The sequence below is a fragment of the Lottia gigantea genome (genome assembly GCF_000327385.1).
Source record: "Lottia gigantea unplaced genomic scaffold LOTGIsca_224, whole genome shotgun sequence".
Classification (NCBI taxonomy): domain Eukaryota; kingdom Metazoa; phylum Mollusca; class Gastropoda; family Lottiidae; genus Lottia; species Lottia gigantea.
Genome location: NW_008708594.1, coordinates 251,201 through 269,247, shown reverse-complemented (window position 1 = coordinate 269,247; position 18,047 = coordinate 251,201). Strand labels below are relative to the sequence as shown.

Here is an 18,047-nt window from a genome sequence, read left to right as displayed (position 1 = left end):
TCGGAGTACTCGAAAATGTTAGATTTTCTTAGGAAGGTGACCTCTTATCCAAAAGCCACAACAAGCAGAATCCAAACCGCAGAATGTTGATACAGGGACGGGAAACTGGACTAATGTAGACAACGGATCAATAATAATAGAACATAAAGAAAAGAGAGAAGCTGCTATGGATTATTCGGCCTATCCTGCTGGGAAGAATGAGATGTTTGATAAAGATAACTCTGATAAGGACGATTTAGATGAGCTGGTCATTGACTCGGATTACTCTGACGACGATGATATTATGGGTGGAGTTAAAATCAACGTAGACAGAAAGAAAAGGAGTTTGGCGCACAGTCCAATGGACACATCTGAGAGAAATGGTTTTATAAGTTCGGCTGAGGCTTTTGAAAAGATAGTTGAAGATCCTAATTCTGGTGTGTAGCTTCATGGTGGGTAATTTGGCGTGAAGTCAAATATTTGCGTAATTTTTCTTCACACGTGAAAATTTGATGACGCATCTCTGATTAGCATTCAAGCAATAGGTCGATCTAAGTAGCTATTTTCAAAAATAGCGGTGGATTGGAATCTTCTCAATTTGTAACGTGACCCATTCGTAATTATTGTGTTTTATCAGCTATCCTCCCTATAGAATCCTACAGCCCAAAAGCGTGCCATTACACTTTAAATTGTCGTCCCTTCTAGGAACGTATTCCCAATTTTATTCCAAATATCACGCTATTGTAGGCTAGTTATGTACCCGAAAAATATTATAAAGTTTGAAAGTGACTACAATATAATCAAAGGTGTATTTCGTTGAATTGCTGACAAGAATAGTTTAAACTGTGCTATATTCGCTGGTAATGCAGCAGTGACGTATTTAGAGTGTGTACCGTTGGGCCATGCTCCTCCCCTTCCCCTCCTCGGGCCTGTGAAAGGTCTTATTTTAAAGTGAAAATTGATTTAGTTTAAAGTGAAAAGAAATCCCCCCCCCCTCCCTTCGGGCATTTTCTAGATACCCATGAATAGCAAATATTTAAACGATAATATACCTTAAAGTTGTATGTTTTTATGCTTTTTATTTGTAGGTTATGAAGCGTGGAGTAGATGGAGTTTATGTAGTAAAACATGTGATATTGGTATTAGAGAAAGATCCAGGAAGTGTCGAGATATTAATAATTGTTATTCCGGCGATTCCGAGATGAAACCGTGTATGATTAAACCGTGTTAACTAACTATATGTATATAAAGATAATTGTAAATATAATAAAAGTGTAACATGAAAATGAAGTAATATACAGTTTTGTCTCTTAATGGGATAAGGATAAGGATACAGTCAACGAGTTCCAGTGAAGTTCATTCAGTGAGTTTCTGTAAAGTTCAAGGCATGGCTCGAGATCATTCAGTGAGCTTCAGTGAAGTTCAAGGCATGGCCCGAGATCATTCAGTGAGTTTCAGTGAAGTTCAAGGCATGGCTCGAGATCATTCAGTGAGCTTCTGTAAAGTTTAAGGCATGGCTCGAGATCATTCAGTGAGTCTCTGTAAAGTTCCAGGCATGGCTCGAGATCATTCAGTGAGTTTCTGTGAAGTTCCATGCATGGCTCGAGATCATTCAGTGAGTCTCTGTAAAGTTCCAGGAATGGCTCGAGATCATTCAGTGAGTTTCTGTAAAGTTCAAGGCATGGCTCGAGATCATTCAGTGAGTCTCTGTGAAGTTCAAGGCATGGCTCGAGATCATTCAGTGAGTTTCAGTGAAGTTCAAGGCATGGCTCGAGATCATTCAGTGAGTTTCTGTGAAGTTCAAGGCATGGCTCGAGATCATTCAGTGAGTTTCTGTGAAGTTCAAGGCATGGCTCGAGATCATTCAGTGAGCTTCTGTAAAGTTCAAGGCATGGCTCGAGATCATTCAGTGAGTTTCTGTGAAGTTCCAGGCATGGCTCCAGATCATTCAGTGAGCTTCTGTAAAGTTCAAGGCATGGCTCGAGATCGTTCAGTGAGTTTCTGTAAAGTTCCAGGCATGGATCGAGATCATTCAGTGAGCTTCTGTAAAGTTCAAGGCATGGCTCGAGATCGTTCAGTGAGTTTCAGTGATGTTCAAGGCATGGCTCGAGATCATACTTAAGATTTTTGTCTGGGAGACTGTCATGAAAAACTAGCAGTTCGGATGGAACAATAAACCTCGTAAGCTACGGGCTTTCAAGATCTCATGTAGACCTAAATGGAAAAAAATCATACTAATGTGATGACAAAATGTCCCTCATGACACACTGCATGGCGTCGCCAATTTTTATTGGCCCAAGTAGGACGTAAAACTTCATTCACTTTACGTCCCTCTGTATTAATTTGTTGTAGTCTGAATTCAATTTTTGGATTTATCTCCCTTAGACCAGAAAACGCACTCATATGAACATCCGGGTAACCATTGTTTATTATGCTATTTTGATTGAATGTTAGCCGAGTGAAAATCTATTTTCATTATCAAGCCAGTGTTTCTAACGATATGCTTTCACGGTCAATAAGAGCCGAAACTCGTAGTCGTGCTAAGGAAGACATCAAGAGGGTAATCAGCGCGCTAGATAAAGTCAAGAAATGGTAAGTAGAGACAATAGACGAATATACTGTTCACGCTGTAGTGTAGGCAATAACTCCTGCTCTTCTTTGTCGGCAAGCTTTGATCTTTAATATTGCCCTGCATTATTATCAATTTAGTTATTAAAACTTTATGACCATGCAAAGAAAATAGCTATTCTTTTCATCCAACAATTTTCTCATTTTTTGTAAAACAAATAATAATATTTTCTGTAGGCCTATGAATTAAATTTGAACTTTGTTTTAAATTTTAGGGAGAAAAAATGGGTAACAATAGGAGACACCACTATGAGAATTTTCAAGTGGGTTCCAGGTAGGCTTAGTGTTGTAATTTTTCAAAATTTGACAGAGACAAAGAAAGGAGACTCTCTCTATGAACAAGTATATTATAATTCTTGGAATATATTATAAGTCTTAAATGGGAAATAAAAGCACAACTCTTTGCTCCATCTTTTTGAAGGATAGAGTTCAAACTCATTGAACTTTAAAATTTAATTTTTCAGTTGCAAATCAAGAAATTTCACCCAGGGTAAGTTTTATATTGGTAAATTTTCTATTCTACAAATTTCTTATTTGCCTACTGGTAGGCTACATGTATAAGCTGATAGAAACTTATGTAGAATATTTATACTGCTAGGGCTATTATATACAGTGGTGTAACCTATTTTCGTGGATATAAGGATTCAACACCGAATTTCGTCAAAGTTAAAAAAACTAAATTTTTTTTTTTATGTCTTAGATGTTTCCTCAGATATTCTACAAAATAATTAAAATTGGTTTGTTTCGATTATCTTTATGAATTCTTCACTTTGACCCATATTTCATGAGCAACCAACTCGGCAACGACGGCAGAATGCGTCACCTATTTTCGTGTACAATGTTTGAACTATAAATAAGTCTAGAAAAACACGTTGTATGGATACCGGGTGGTATAATTAACTTCTCTTAGTATTTATCTTTAATATCAATTCATTATACCTAGTGACAATTCCTTCAAAGAACCACGATTTAAAAAAAAAATAGTGACTGACAAAATAAGATACGTAGTGTGATTTATTGCTAAAAGTCATTGAAACAACATAAGAATATGGTCCACTTTGTGTTTCATAGAAATTTTCTGCTTACACGGAATCCGCTACTTGATCACTTGACTTCATTCGTTGGACTACATTCTAGCAGACGACACTTGGAATTCCGATTACGGCCAGGGATTATAAGGAAATTCGGCCGATAAAAAATGGTGACGTTTGGAAATAACTGACATCCGCCATTTTGTATTTGTCAAAGTATACATTAATACATTCTACCTCACTTGCAACTACTGGATTCATTCTACTAGCTGATATTGTAGAGAAAACCCATGTTTATTAAAACAAACTAATGAAGAGGTCGCGCAAGGTTGCTCGTAAATTATTAATCCTTTCCGGAAATCCACGAATAATAGGTTTCCACGAAATTAGGTTACTCGACTGTAATTACTTCCTTTTTCTAAAATAAGGATAGAATTCAGAGTAAGTCACTTTGTTGCAGCCAAGTTGAACGCCAGAGACCTTGAAAATTGGCTGAAATATCAATATGTCTAGTGTATATCTTTATTGCAGACTACAACTACATCTAGAAAAGGTTATTTTAAGAAATCACCAGGAAAATCAGGTAAGGATGTCAATAAAAATAGTAGACTGGACTGGTGTGTTGCAGGATCAAAACTTAAACCTGGAGTTGTAATCTTGCTGTAGACTTGCTGATAATATAGTGTTTGTTGATTCTATAACTCTCTGTACACATTGATTATACTACGTGCCTGTATCTATGGACTGACTGGATGTAGTCTATTTGTTTTCTCTTTTCCAAGCCATTTAGATTGGAGACAGGTTATACTCATTAATTACAGCTTCGTTACAGAGTTGTTGATGAGTTCTCTTCTATTAAACAGCATTTTCCAAGAAACATATTGTAATTGGTAATAAAAGGAAATGTTTGATTTTAGAACTTGGTAAAAGAGGAAATCATTTAAAGTTAAAGAGAGTCAGTGATGTATTAAAAGCTAATCAAGAAGATTCACAACAGTCAACATTAGGTAGGTTAATGTAATGAGAAACTAGCAGAATCAATCTGCTTGGTGGTGCTGTAGTGAAGTAGGACGGCAGCAGACAACCTCGCGTGTCCTACTTCACTAGCACGCCACCTAGTGTCTGACTCAATTGTGCCGGTATCCCATTGACTCCAGGGGGCTCTCAGTGATGCAGTTTGAAATGACTTCATGGAAAGGTGTTTGTGTGTTTGTTTGGTTTAAATGGGGCAATTGCAATAAACAGAAACTGCATGTACTACCGAAACTGCCTTTTTTACTCGAAAAAATTTGCTAATGGCTCTATCCAAGCAAAATTTCCCTCATAGCACTCATAGCCCTGTAGTTGTTTCTATTAATCTTATTAGGAGTACAGCAGTTAACAGTATGTACACTTTGTGTGGTAAGCCACAGGAATTCCAAGTTATTCAAATCTAAGGGAGATCTGCAAATATTACTGTTAATTTTTAGGTCGGCCAGTTAGTTCAGTCTACACAGAAGAAAATACGCAGCAATCCCATGATTCCAATGGTAGCGAGTCGAATATGTATCAACAGGAAGATTCCAATATGTCTTTTCCTGATAATTCTGTAGATTATTCACAAGATAGCAATGATATAGAAGGTATTAATATTTATTTTGAATCTATGTTTATCGACGTGAGACACATACTTAAACCATGTGGGATGCGGGTGTCCCATGTTGGGATTCTCATTATAGAGGTGATACTGATTGAAAACAAGATTTATTGCCCATCCTTAGGTTCAACTCGTGCAGCTGATCTTTTGCCCTCAAATTGTTATGTATGACCTGCAAGCTAATTAGATATTCAAGTCTGTCAAGTCCCTTCTGTACAAGGAAACTTAGATTGTACATAAATTATGTGAATAATTTTTCAGCTATGAATGTAGATCAGATGAGAAATGGATCCAACGAAGAGACAAATGGTAAGACTTAAATATTTTGAACTTATGCCCGTTTTCCTTGTAATTGCTGATCGAAATACCATTACATATGTTCCAAACAGATTTAAGAAACCTTCATCATGTAATGTTAAACCATATTAAATCTTTTTTTTATATTGTATGCTTTGTGAATATAGGAACAGATATTTATTATTTGGTGTACTATGGAATTATTTTTCTAGGAATCTCAGAATCTCTTGTTACTAAAATGTACTATTGAAGATAGATGGGCTACACTCCTATTTTCGCTATTTGTAAGGGAGATAATCCAATTAAAAATTTGTTTTTTCCAGATTCTGAGCCACCAGTATTAGAAAGAGAAACAGACAGTTTACCATCTAAAAACGATGAAAATTCTAACAGTAATTTATGAAACTTTTAAGACACTAGACAGTGGCTATATCTTAATGAATTGTGTTTGAAATTTACTGTAAATTAAGTATTGAAACAGTTTGGTTAAATCATGATTTTAAAGCATTGGATTACATCTGAGTTGAATTGACCCTTTCCTTTTGTAATTTCAAGTAAAGGCATTACAAATTCTTAAATGAAACAGGAGCCAAAATGTTTGAAAGGCTTCCAAGAATATGCAAAGTTCAAAGGGTGAATTTTATAGCCTTTATTGTAAGTAAAGCTTTGGGTAATATATCCAACATCTGATTGAATTTATTCTTGTTTAAAAAAGGTTTAAAAGAATCATGGTAAGATTATTCTTTTATTGTAAATCATATAGCCAATCAAAGATATTTGTGCACCTTTTGGTACAAGTCAAAACTTATCAGTCCATTTTAATCATGATGGACTCTCTTGAGGTAGGTCTCTGTGAAAATTCTAGTTCTACTTCAAATAAAAGAGACTAAATTATAGTGTTTTGGTTTGGATGTGCAAAATATCGTGGCTTTACTAAATCTGTATATACCATATTATATCATGTACTGTACATCATTGTCAAAATAAACATCTTCCATATATACTTCAGTTTTCACCAAATTATCATTCTAGTCAGTAGTCATGTGTATTCTAATGTCTATTGTTTGGCAAGTCCAAAAAATCAACAGTTGAGAAGCAAAAAACCAGATATCCCTGTTTATTTATATATCACAGTTTTTGCTCAAATATGCAGTGTGAAATGGGCAAAATTTCAAGCTCAGCTATCTATGTCAGCTTAATGGGGTCTCAGTTTAAAGTACCATTTATCTTATGTCAGCTCCTTTGGGGAAATTTGAGGAATCTCAAAGATGACTAGGAGGCACATTCAAATTAAGGAGCAGACATCTCACCGAGAAACTGATTTGCCTAGCAAAAGACAGATACACGAAACAACAAATCTGAATAGGTTGGAGAAAGAAATAATAACTTCATTGAGCAGAAAGCATTTTAATATTTTTATGCCTGGGTTTTCATCTATTACAATACACTAACAACATACAATAACAAAGATAAGAGATAAGATACAGGATAGACAGAAGAAAAGAGTGAATGGAAATATAATAGAATGAAAGACAAGAAATATACAAGAAAGGGGTCATGGAATAATATTTACAGTAAAATTATAATCTGGATAGACATAACATGTATTAAATCAAATAACAGAACACAAACCATAATTATCCAAGTAAAAATCAATAAAATTGGGTTCCATTATGAAATATGATCTCTACACCTAAATAGCATAAGGATTTATTATTATATTATTTCCAACTGAAAGATTTGCCGGAAATTTACGAACTAAAGATTATATATCTACGCTATACAGGTCATCAAAATTCTCTGAACACAAATTATACAAAATCGATAGCAAGTACAATTCTGACAAAGATAGAGGATATTAATTCAATAATTAGATCTACACTTGATAATAATACAGATGTTAAGAGAAAAGATATTTCTGTGCACCTGGGTCTGAATTCTGACATATAGCTGTCTATTTTCTTGAAATTTATAAATATCTATCTAAAATTTAATCAGCCAACACAGACCCTGGATGAGAAGAAACTTCTTTATTTGACTATACGTTTATATGAATACTGAATTTAAAATACTTCAGAATATCGTAATACTGTTTGAATTTATAAACAAATAAAACTCAACACCCTGAATTTCTTATCAGACTGTAGATTACCGAAAGATGATTTTTATCAGAACTTGAGCTTGTAGTTAAAGACCCTATCAGACAAGATACAGTATACAGACAAAAATAGAAAGAGAGAATATAAGATTCAGGCATGATTTGTAATTTCCTCGTGCTTTTCCTGCATCGTACATCGTCATTTCACACATTCCGTAGCCTAACTGAGTCCAATATAGTTATATATTGGTTTGCATATTATGATCATCTGTATAAATAGGACAGGTGGGGCAGGGGAGTATCTTTGGTCATGCAAAGCAAATAGCTCATAACTATGTACAATAATTAAAATATAGCACTAGGTGTTCTATACACTAACAATCATATCTTACAACAGTTTCCATTGGTCAGTTATAGGTGTGTCAGTATTAATCTCAACCAATAACAATACTTGTATCATAACAATACTGAATTTAAAACTAGATACATCCATGTCAGTACCAATGCTGGACAAAGAATGTAAAACACCCCTTGTTATGTCAACTAAGCAAATTAATCTTCATTTTACAAAGAATATAAATAAGCATGTATGGAATAGTTCAAAACTTTCAGAGGGTGGTAAGTTCACTGTATCCAGCTGTACCATACCATATTGTGTTTAATAAACACTAGTTTCTATCTTTCTTCTGGCACATCTTGTCTTTAAGCTACCATTAGTTAGGGGAGAAGTTCTCCTGAAATAAGGAAATTAATAAGTGTTGATACAAAATAAAGACAGAAACTAACAGAAGCTAATATGCAATTCAAGTAGAGATAGTACATCCAAGAGATATTTAATATCTAACATTTTTAAATCCCTTTTGTACAATAAGATAATAAACTGTTTGACCAGGCTAGTCACTAAGCCCTTCCTAGCTGGGTTATAAATCAACCATTTGCAAAATTGAACATCTTTGCAATCAATTCATTTGTAAATATTGACGATTGTTAACTATCTAAACTAGAAAGTGAAAGAGTAAGAGTAAAATATAATACCTATGTACCTTGCAATAGTTCGTTCACGTAAAGTATTTGGTGTCAAGGCTGATAAAGCTTTCATATTGGCTGTTAGTGATTCCACTTCTTTTCTTAGTCTTGTTGGAGTCTCTAATGATACACTGAAAATATAAGGGCAAATATATAAAATACTAGTTTCTCCTTGTGAAACATCCACTGCCAACAGTCCGAGGCGTTAGATATGAGACTATCTGAATATTTTTGCATATTGATTTGAATATGCTAACAAGCATACATTTGAGAAGGTACTACAACATATTATAGACTTTAGTAATATTTTAAATAAACTAGTAACTTTAGTCACTTATATAGGAATGGATTAGGAAACTTGAAAGAAAGTACCGATCATTTTAAATAAGTCAAATTACTCAAAACACTGATACAGAAAAATTAAAAGCATTAGGGAAATTCAGTACGAAACCTTTTAACAATTGGCTTCTGATTAAAATATGATGAACTCACCACTGATGTCTCTGTCTAGTTCCACATCTGATTCTACTGCTTGGTGAATCAATACCAAATGGTAACATCTTGACATCTCCTTTAGGTGTAACACCACCTAGTCTTAATGATCGTCTTCTGGAAGGAGTTCTGGGTGACTTGGCATCTTGTAATCTTACTCTTCTTTTGGTGGACATTCGAAATTTCTGAAAATATAAATTGAATTCCTATAATAGACTCCATCTTTGTATTAATGTATTGTTATTGCCTTAACTTCTGCATCTTATGGTTCCAATACAATATGTCAAGACATTGTAACATGGTCTGTTGATTATCGATCAGATTCTTTGATTTATTTCCTTCCCTAATCAGTGTCTCATGCCATCACACATGCAAAATTTTCTAAATTGGGCCAATGTAATGATGACATTTTGACAACAATTGGTGTTCATATAAAATAAATGCCAAGTAAAATTAGTCAATTGAAAGTCTCAATCTGTCATGTTTTAAACTTAACACGTTCCCTTCTTTATTGGAGGTTCATGTTCAGGATCTACTAGTGTATAGAATGGACCCCATGGGGAGGGTACACTCCCTTTAACTTACACCTTACCCTATCTAACAGATGGGAGGAGAGACAGAGGGGTTAAAAAGGGGAGTAAAAGGGTCTAAGTTGGCTCAGTGTCAAGATGGCATCCATCAATACTCCCTACAGTTCAATAATCTATAATAAAAATGTATCACTATTTCACCCTAGACTGTCAAGGTGTTAGGGGCTGTCTATTTAGTTAAATCCAGTTGGTAACTTGCAACATCAAAAGTTTGGAGAAGATTTATGGGGGATTTGTTATTCTTACTTTAAGGGCAATAAAAGTCATTGTATATGGATGTGAAATTTGACAAATATCTGTTACTTTCAGTTTCCTTTATTGATGCTAAGCCTAGAAAATCTTTGTAACTTTTAGTTGTCACTCCATTGACACTATTTCAATGTCAATTTAATTCCATTACATCACTTTTTCTAAATCAAATAAAAAATCCAGATCACAAATGGACAAATGGACTGATCTCCTAATTGATGGTTAATTTTTTTTCCATTGATTGTGAAATTGATTTGAATATTAATCTTTTTCAATAATTTTGAGTCTTCCCCAATACATTAGGAGTATGCTGCATGTTTTTCTCTGGCTTTAATTAGTAGTCTCTCTATAGAATACATCTCATTAATAATATTAATGATTCAATAGACAAGATCCATGACAGATACAAGTCTAGTAACAATCCCTGAGAGGGTTAGGCCTTATCTTGTACTGACTCCATGTTAATTTGTCAATAAGATAAGCATATCAGTTTAAATAACATGTCAGCCAATCTAGTCAATACTTAAGAAAACATGGATCACAATCTTGTTGCTGTCAGTAGACAATGTTGCATAATCATGTTGTCTTACATTTTGAATAGTTGGACTAGACAATAGAACATGAGTTTGAAAATGAGGCCAATGGGTGAAAAGTATCTATAATTTTGGTATTGGTACTGAAAGTTACTGTTATCCTACCAATTTAATATGAGCTTATTATTAATTTTACAAAATTCATATGGTAGATTATTGAATAATGCAAGTCATAAGACATCAATAACATAATACATGCGGTTAAAAGTTAAAAATCAGCATAATATCAATCATTATTATACAATTTCATTAAATGTCAACTGTACACAAAAATGTATAACGTCTTGAAATATCAATGCAATTAGCCAATTACTTTCAACCGCCATTTTCAAATTCATATTTTGTAGCCTAATTATCATAATTTCACTATTTATATATCAACAGGAATAAAAAGTACAATTTTGTTTATTGAAAAAAAAGGACTAAGCTCATATCTACTATTCAATATGGGATTAGTGGAATGTATGAAACCTTTTTCAGAGGGGCTTCAGTATTTCCAGTAGTAACATAACAAACTTACTCATTTTTTTTTAACTGTCAATGGCTATGTTCCCAGCAAGTTGTATAATGCATGCCCCAAGCCATTTATTTTACTTTCAATCTAACATTGTTCTTGTCATCAAAATAAACCTTTCATCTATTGAACACTGCAAGTTCTGACATAGAAAATCTCTGGACCGTAACATACCGATTGTTGATCAATTTTAATGGGTCAAAGTGACCCCTCAATGGCTCATCATGATTCACGGGACATGGGGTCAAAATACAAAATTTGCTAGGCCTCTACTTTGCACAATATGTCTAAAAATGATTCAAAGGGTACATACCTGTTTCAAATTGCCAACAACATCTCGAACGGATCGTGTAGACTTGGATCCACGTTTCAAATTATAATCACAAGACTCGAGTTCAACTTCATCCTGTTTTGCTGCGTTGTCATTCTGATTCAGGTCAACCGCTGAGTTCTTCTTGTTGTACTTTGGTGTGTTGAAATAGTAGTTTTCCTTCCCTTCCAAAACACTGTATCTTCTTCCACGGATAGAAAATCGTAGAGTTTTCCTTAAAGTTGCCATGTTGATGAGCAGATTACTGTAATATTACCGTTCTGTCTTGTTATGTTGTTTAAACAGACCGCCAATGTCTCACTGCAGCAGTTCATTCGTTAATAAAAGCTTGAGGTTCCTGTCACGTGATCAAGGGTATAACACGTGACCACGTGGTCGGCTTACAGTAAATTTAGGGATTATATTGAGTGGCGGCGAAAATGAAAAGAAATTTGGAACTTACCTAATAATTAGGCACACGCGATTTGCTCAAACAGGTTACAAATAATGATAAGCTGGTGCTGAAATTTGATGATAATTATTCTGTTAATAACACCATACAACTTGTAAATTTTATGCTTGATCATTTTACAAGAAACTCTCCTTCAGTAAGGCAATCGTTTTGTATGTTTGTCGGTATATTCAAATAAAAAACTTAAAACGGGGTCACATCTGGATACCCGGGATTGAATTATTTATATTTAAGTAACAGGTTGAAGCCATTTATTATAAAGTTTGTTATATTTTGATTGAGATATTAAAAGTTTGAAAGAGACAAACTGACCACAAAATTCTAGTTGCAAACAGACTAAATATAAAGTTAAATTTTAATTCACTATTAAAGTTTTGTATTTTATTGTCGAAATCCGCCAAATAAAATGATGTAGGACAATAATTTGGAATATTTTGAAGTATCACAATTTTAGGCCATATCACCACAATATCTTGACCACCAGGAAAATAAAATGTAGTTATCAGACCGTTATCTAATAATGAATTAGTCTGCATAGGCCTAGGCATACAGAGTTTTTTAATAGCTTGACATTGTGAAGATGGGGAGTAGACTGCACAGAAATATGCAGAGTAGGCCTAATTATCAGTTCATTATCACCTGATTGTTAATATATCATATCATAATTTATATCAAATATTATATAATAATCATCATTATCATAGAGTCATATTATTATACTTTCTTAGCTTACAAAGTTCCCCTATAATCGACGTACACAATTCCCAAGTGGACAATACCAAAACTTAGGTAATAAAACTAAGTTACAACTCTCATAAAACTTATGTTGAACGAGATAAAACTCGACGGCGGTGACAACAAACGATCATAATCTTTTGAAAATTCAGATCAAATTTGTTGACAATTTCAATTGTTTTGTTTTATGACCTAAAACATATGACATAAATCACATTAGTTTGGGATGTAGGGTTCGATTAATCTAGCATAGCCAGACAAATTCTGTCTCAGATAATATTATGGTTGTAAATTGTCGAAGTTTAATTTTATAATATAAGGTATATGTAATAAAAAATTGGCATATTATTGTTCAAGGAAGAAAACTTAGATTCTTTTACTTTTTTTGTATGCTGTGGTACTAAAAAAAGTTATTTTTGAGGTGGAAGCTTTGAAATAGGTCAAAGCTTGGTTGTATTATATATAAAATATATTCATTGACACCCTCTGTAACCTAGTACAATGCTTTCTTTGAGATTCTTCTCAATTAACCGTAATACCATCTAAATTCAAATAACATCTTATTCTTCTAAGAGGATAAGCTAAATTCTTAACTTGGTTCTGATCCCAGAAAATGGTTTGTATATTTTTGTGGTTATGCAATGGCGATAAAAATGACATTTTCATTCTTAGAGGAAAACATCGATTCTTTGCTTATTTCTAGTGTTCAGATAATAAAAAAAGGGTTTCGTAATTTTAGATTTTTGTAAAAGTGGAGGGGGTTTTGCTCGTGTCAAAAAATTTGAAGATGCAACAAAAGGAAAACTGTTTGTACAGTAAGTAATGAATTTCCACAATATGGTGCCATGCTGGATTTTAAACCAGCTGATCTGAACAAATACTTAATATAATGCAATATGATAGAAACACCTTGCGTGTCAAAAATACAGTCTTTTATCACGTATGGTTAAAATAACAGTTTTATTCAGACCCTAAATTAAGATCACTTCACGTCTGCTTCAAAACATTTCGTAACAAAGAATAGAATTGGACAACAAAGGGGATTAAATTTGTTCGTCACTTTCGCTGCAATATTAGTATTTGTATCGCGGGGTGAGACTGGGCGAAGTTATTAGCCCCTACTTGTTTTGTGTGTTTAGTAATGAATTTAAACGAACAATTTTCAGTTATGATTATGGTATCTTCACCTTATTCATTGATACGTGTGATTTTCAGATTGATGTTGTCAAGTTGGAATCCTCCCTCCCGATGTATAAACTATGACTATACAATAGATCAAATACGCCGTTTGGGGACAATAGGACGATCCGTTGTATTCTTCATTTCGGATGTGGGTGTAGCATATTTAATGATATATGGAATTTCATTCGATACCTCGTTAATTTTCGATAGATCCGTAAGTCTAGTAAGACCCTAATAGCTATAGATGTGACCGACATCTATGGAAAATAGCTTGACTTAAGCTTATTACTTCCTAGAAATTAGAAATGAATTTGGCTTAGCGTATATCAAAATAAAAAAATATAAGAGTTCGCTAATGCCACTGGCGCTGCTCTTCTTCAATAACAAATTCAGAAGCGGAAAGTCGAACGCAAACTCCTCAGATTTGAAATCAGCTCCCTGATCTGCACAATTTAGAAGTTTAGGTCGTCAGATGCTGCGTTACGTCCCCATCCCACCCTTCATGGGTAGTCGTTTATTGCACCTATTTTCACTTTTCGGTTGATTTAAAACGATATCTGTGCCATTTTCGATTGGGTGTAATGAATTAAGTTGAAATTTGATTTGATTAATTTTTCACTGAAGCAAATTGATATTCGGGATGACCTCTTGTGGTTTTTGAATTTGGTTCTCAATATAGATACCCGATTTGTTTCCATACAAGTGTGGACCGTGGCCGTTTATTGGGGAAAGGTTAACCGATCGGTCGATTAAAAATGATATTAATGTACCATTTTCAATTGGATTTAATGAATTAAGTTGGAAACCTGTGAAATAGAGCGATACAGGAGCACCTCTTGTGGTGTTTAATATAGAATTGTCAATTTGGTCTTCCATATTAGTGTAGACCATGACCGTTTATTGACGCAGAGTTAACGTTTCGGTCGATTAAAAATGACATCAATGCCATTTTGAATTGGGTGTAGTGAATTGGGGTGAGATTTTGATTAATTTGTCAAATTGAAGTATATAGCGATACAGGAGCACCTCTTGTGGTGTTCTAATACGCTTGTTATCGCAGTCTCGATGACTTATCATGGGCCATTAAAATCAATACTACAAACTGCCAATAACAAATGTCTGGTCTAAGTCGTTAAAATCTCATTAATATTATTCACATGAGTCGATCTAAGATTATCTGCTTATCTTCAAGACAGTGGCAGTCCTCGTCCATCCTTCAGGCACAGCGAAAAAACGATGAAAACGATATGATAAAATAATAAATATTTTTATTACGACAGGTGCACTAATCTCATCATTGACAAAATATAATCCTATTTCTTTTATTCGTAACTTTCTCTGGATTGACATTAATGAGAGAAATCATTTTAAATGGATGCGAATAAAAAGAACCAACATCCCCATAGAAAATGAATAAATGAAAGCGAAATTTTTGTATTCTTATTCATCTCTTAGTAGGACAATAGCAGTGGCGGAGCCAAAGGGGGACAGAGCGGGCAGCGCCCCCCCTCACGGACTAGAAAGTAAGTTTTTAGGGCAAATATCTCATAACTAGGTTAGAAATTCGAGCAATCTCAGATATTTCGCCCCCCCCCCTCTCTCTCTCTCGGACGTAAACCTCGCTCCGCCATTTGACAGTAAGGGTAAAATGGATTTGAAAAAATATGAGATGGGAAATGCAAAATCAAAGACATTTTATTACTTAACCAAAGATAATGAAGATTCTGAAGAATCCAAATTGAATAGACAGAAAGAAAATAATATAATTGACGTAACCTGTAATCTTACCAAAAAATAAGGGGGGGGGGGAAGAAAGGAAGGAAGGAAAAATAGAAAGGAATAGAAAGAATGAATAGATAAATGAAATTATGAAAGTATAAACTCTCATGATGTCGTCATGAAGCCATTACGTTATAAATTAACGTGTTTATACAGTCATAATTATAACTTTTAACACATAAGCATCGTTTTATATCTTCAACCTACAAATCAATTAGCGCTACTTATTGCCTCATAGTAAAAGGCTTCACTTACTTATTAACCTTAATGGAACCTAATCATTTATTTAAAAAAAATTGCTGATTCACTGATTATTGTCTTTACAATGTGCAGTTAACCCTAAAAGACTACTAAATTGGTTGTAATAGGGTTAAAGGTAAGTAATTATTGGCAGTTATTGGCCATTGTACTTATATCGATCATTGACAAACACTTGGACTTCAAAGGGTTAAGTTAAAGATGTGTTTAAGATTGAAAGAGAAAGTTTGTGGTTGTATGGTAATAAGAAGTCGGGTATATAAGATAATATAAGTAATTATTGGTACATAATGGTAGGCTAGAAGAATGATTGAAGTTTGGCCAAGAGGACAAAAACGATAAAACCACTTTGTATTTTCCTCCGTGTTTTAACACATTAAATAATGTCTGCAAATTTAAAAACATATAATTGACAAGAGCTCATAGCATGAAGTTAAAACATATATCATAATTATATTCTTCATATATTTTCACAAAAAAATGTGAATCGTGATGGTTATTTAAATTCGCTGATAGTTGCTTTGTCTTGATCGTTTCTATACTATAGATTTAAAGTTGACAACCAACTTTTAAAATAATACTTAAAAAGTCAAACTTGAACATTGAAAAGCCACAAAAAGCCCCAGCATATCTTCAAGATCTGTAGAAAAGGCAAGGCTAATTTTAAAAGCATTAACTATTATTTCCACTGTTTGACAGTGATAAATGACTACCGCTTACCACAAAAAGTGTAAAAGTTCAAGAGGCCATTTTTTTTTTAAATTGGGAAGACGACACTTCGGGTCATAGGAGTCGATTTTTGAAAAATATCAATATGATATTGCCCATAAGCTCTTATACATAAGAGCTAAACTATTTTGAAATTGTCATGTATTCGCCATAATTTCTCCTCTGCTGTCCAAAAAATCATAAAGACTGGCGAGAGGCTTCTCAAAATAACTACTTCCTTCAAAAAGGTGTTTTTTTAAAAATGGGGACGGGATGTAGCGAAGTGGGTTAAAGCATTAGAATTAACGTCATTCGTTTTGTTATGTCGTTCAAATGATGGTCGTGGGGTTTAATCTCGGTCATTTCTTGAATAAGTCACCTCTCTTTATCATTGCAGTCGCCCCAGCTGTAATTGGGTACGGTTATTCCGGGAAAGATCAATGCTAAGAAGTTTTTGTCAGGGGCGAGCTGCTATAGAGGTGAACCTGAGTTGTTAGCCTTGTAAAAAAATGTTGTTTCTTTATTTCTGAAAAAAAATATAGCTATCATGCCGGAATATTTGGTAGCATAGTGCATGATTTGCTGTGCTGAAGATAGGAAACGACGGGATACATCCTGGCTTAGGTTGAGCTTGGGCAGAAATTATATCATTGTTTCCTTTTAAAACCTACTTTCCTCGCCGGTAACATATATCTACAGGTGCCCAAATAAACTTGGAATTTATTATCATAAGCGTGAAATGAAGTCGTGCTGAGCGGAACGATGAAAGCTGACCTATGCATGGATGCTCATAAGCCAACTAAGATGTAAATTACTAGGCATGGAGGTTGGGCATTGATTTCATACCAGATAAACTTATATCTCTTCATCTTTTTATTAAGTATCAAATATTTCATTTTAATAGCTGAAATCGAGAATGCTATTAAGTTTATAAAATGTACATTCGAGGATTATTTTTGACAATATAAATATGATAGACGTGGAAAGATTTAATATAAGGCTAGCTATGTCTATTGAAGCCAAAGACTGTATAATAAGGGACGGCCACCCAAGAGTTCAAGTCGTCCCTATTCGATAGCAGTTTTGCTACCAATTTGTTATTTTTCTGAACACCCAACCAGTATTTTAATTTTTTATGGTCAATGGTTTTTTTTCTAAAATCAGAATGGGGGCACATCTTTTCCAGATCATTAAAAACTGGACATGTTAGCTACTGAAATAAATGAATTCATATATATAAATATTTCGTTTCATGTTACTTAGTTTGCTGTACACCTGTAATCCACAATTTTAAGTATCCTTTAAATTTTCAATACGAATGAATTAAAATTAACTTAAGAAAGTTCTAATTGATTGACTTATCCTACTCTTATGGCATAAATATCATAGATTTGTGTTTTGAAAAAGATTTAATCCAAAATATTTTGTTCTCAATTGCGCGAGATTTTGCCAACAGGACTAAAATCTAAC

General features: G+C 33.9%; 4 protein-coding genes across 4 annotated transcripts in view; 3 read left to right on the top strand and 1 right to left on the bottom strand.

The window, feature by feature from the left end:
- The window catches only part of LOTGIDRAFT_239351 (hypothetical protein), a 2,876-nt gene extending 1,605 nt beyond the window's left edge, over positions 1-1,271 (top strand). The window contains exons 2-3 of the mRNA XM_009054786.1: positions 1-431; positions 1,068-1,271. Coding sequence (XP_009053034.1) covers positions 167-424 — 258 coding nt within the window. The 5' untranslated portion in view covers positions 1-166 and the 3' untranslated portion in view covers positions 425-431; positions 1,068-1,271. The remainder of the gene's footprint in view (positions 432-1,067) is intronic.
- A 221-nt stretch (positions 1,272-1,492) lies between these two features.
- LOTGIDRAFT_174914 (hypothetical protein) lies at positions 1,493-2,101 on the top strand (the record flags this gene model as incomplete). The annotated part of the gene is made up of 1 exon (XM_009054785.1): positions 1,493-2,101. The coding sequence occupies one exon, from the start codon at positions 1,493-1,495 to the stop codon at positions 2,099-2,101; it is 609 nt and encodes a 202-aa protein (XP_009053033.1).
- Positions 2,102-2,479: 378 nt separating this feature from the next.
- Positions 2,480-2,880, top strand: LOTGIDRAFT_90681 (hypothetical protein; the record flags this gene model as incomplete). Its single annotated transcript, XM_009054766.1, has 2 exons — positions 2,480-2,571; positions 2,823-2,880. Coding segments are annotated over 2 exons (150 nt in total), but the record flags the coding sequence as incomplete, so codon positions are not given.
- Positions 2,881-8,150: 5,270 nt separating this feature from the next.
- LOTGIDRAFT_239349 (hypothetical protein) lies at positions 8,151-11,775 on the bottom strand. The gene is made up of 4 exons (XM_009054784.1): positions 11,447-11,775; positions 9,188-9,372; positions 8,713-8,826; positions 8,151-8,403 (listed from the first exon to the last, which is right to left on the bottom strand). Exons 1-4 carry the CDS (start codon positions 11,690-11,692, stop codon positions 8,328-8,330), a joined length of 621 nt encoding a protein of 206 aa, XP_009053032.1. The 5' UTR covers positions 11,693-11,775; the 3' UTR covers positions 8,151-8,327.
- Positions 11,776-18,047: the final 6,272 nt, after the last annotated feature.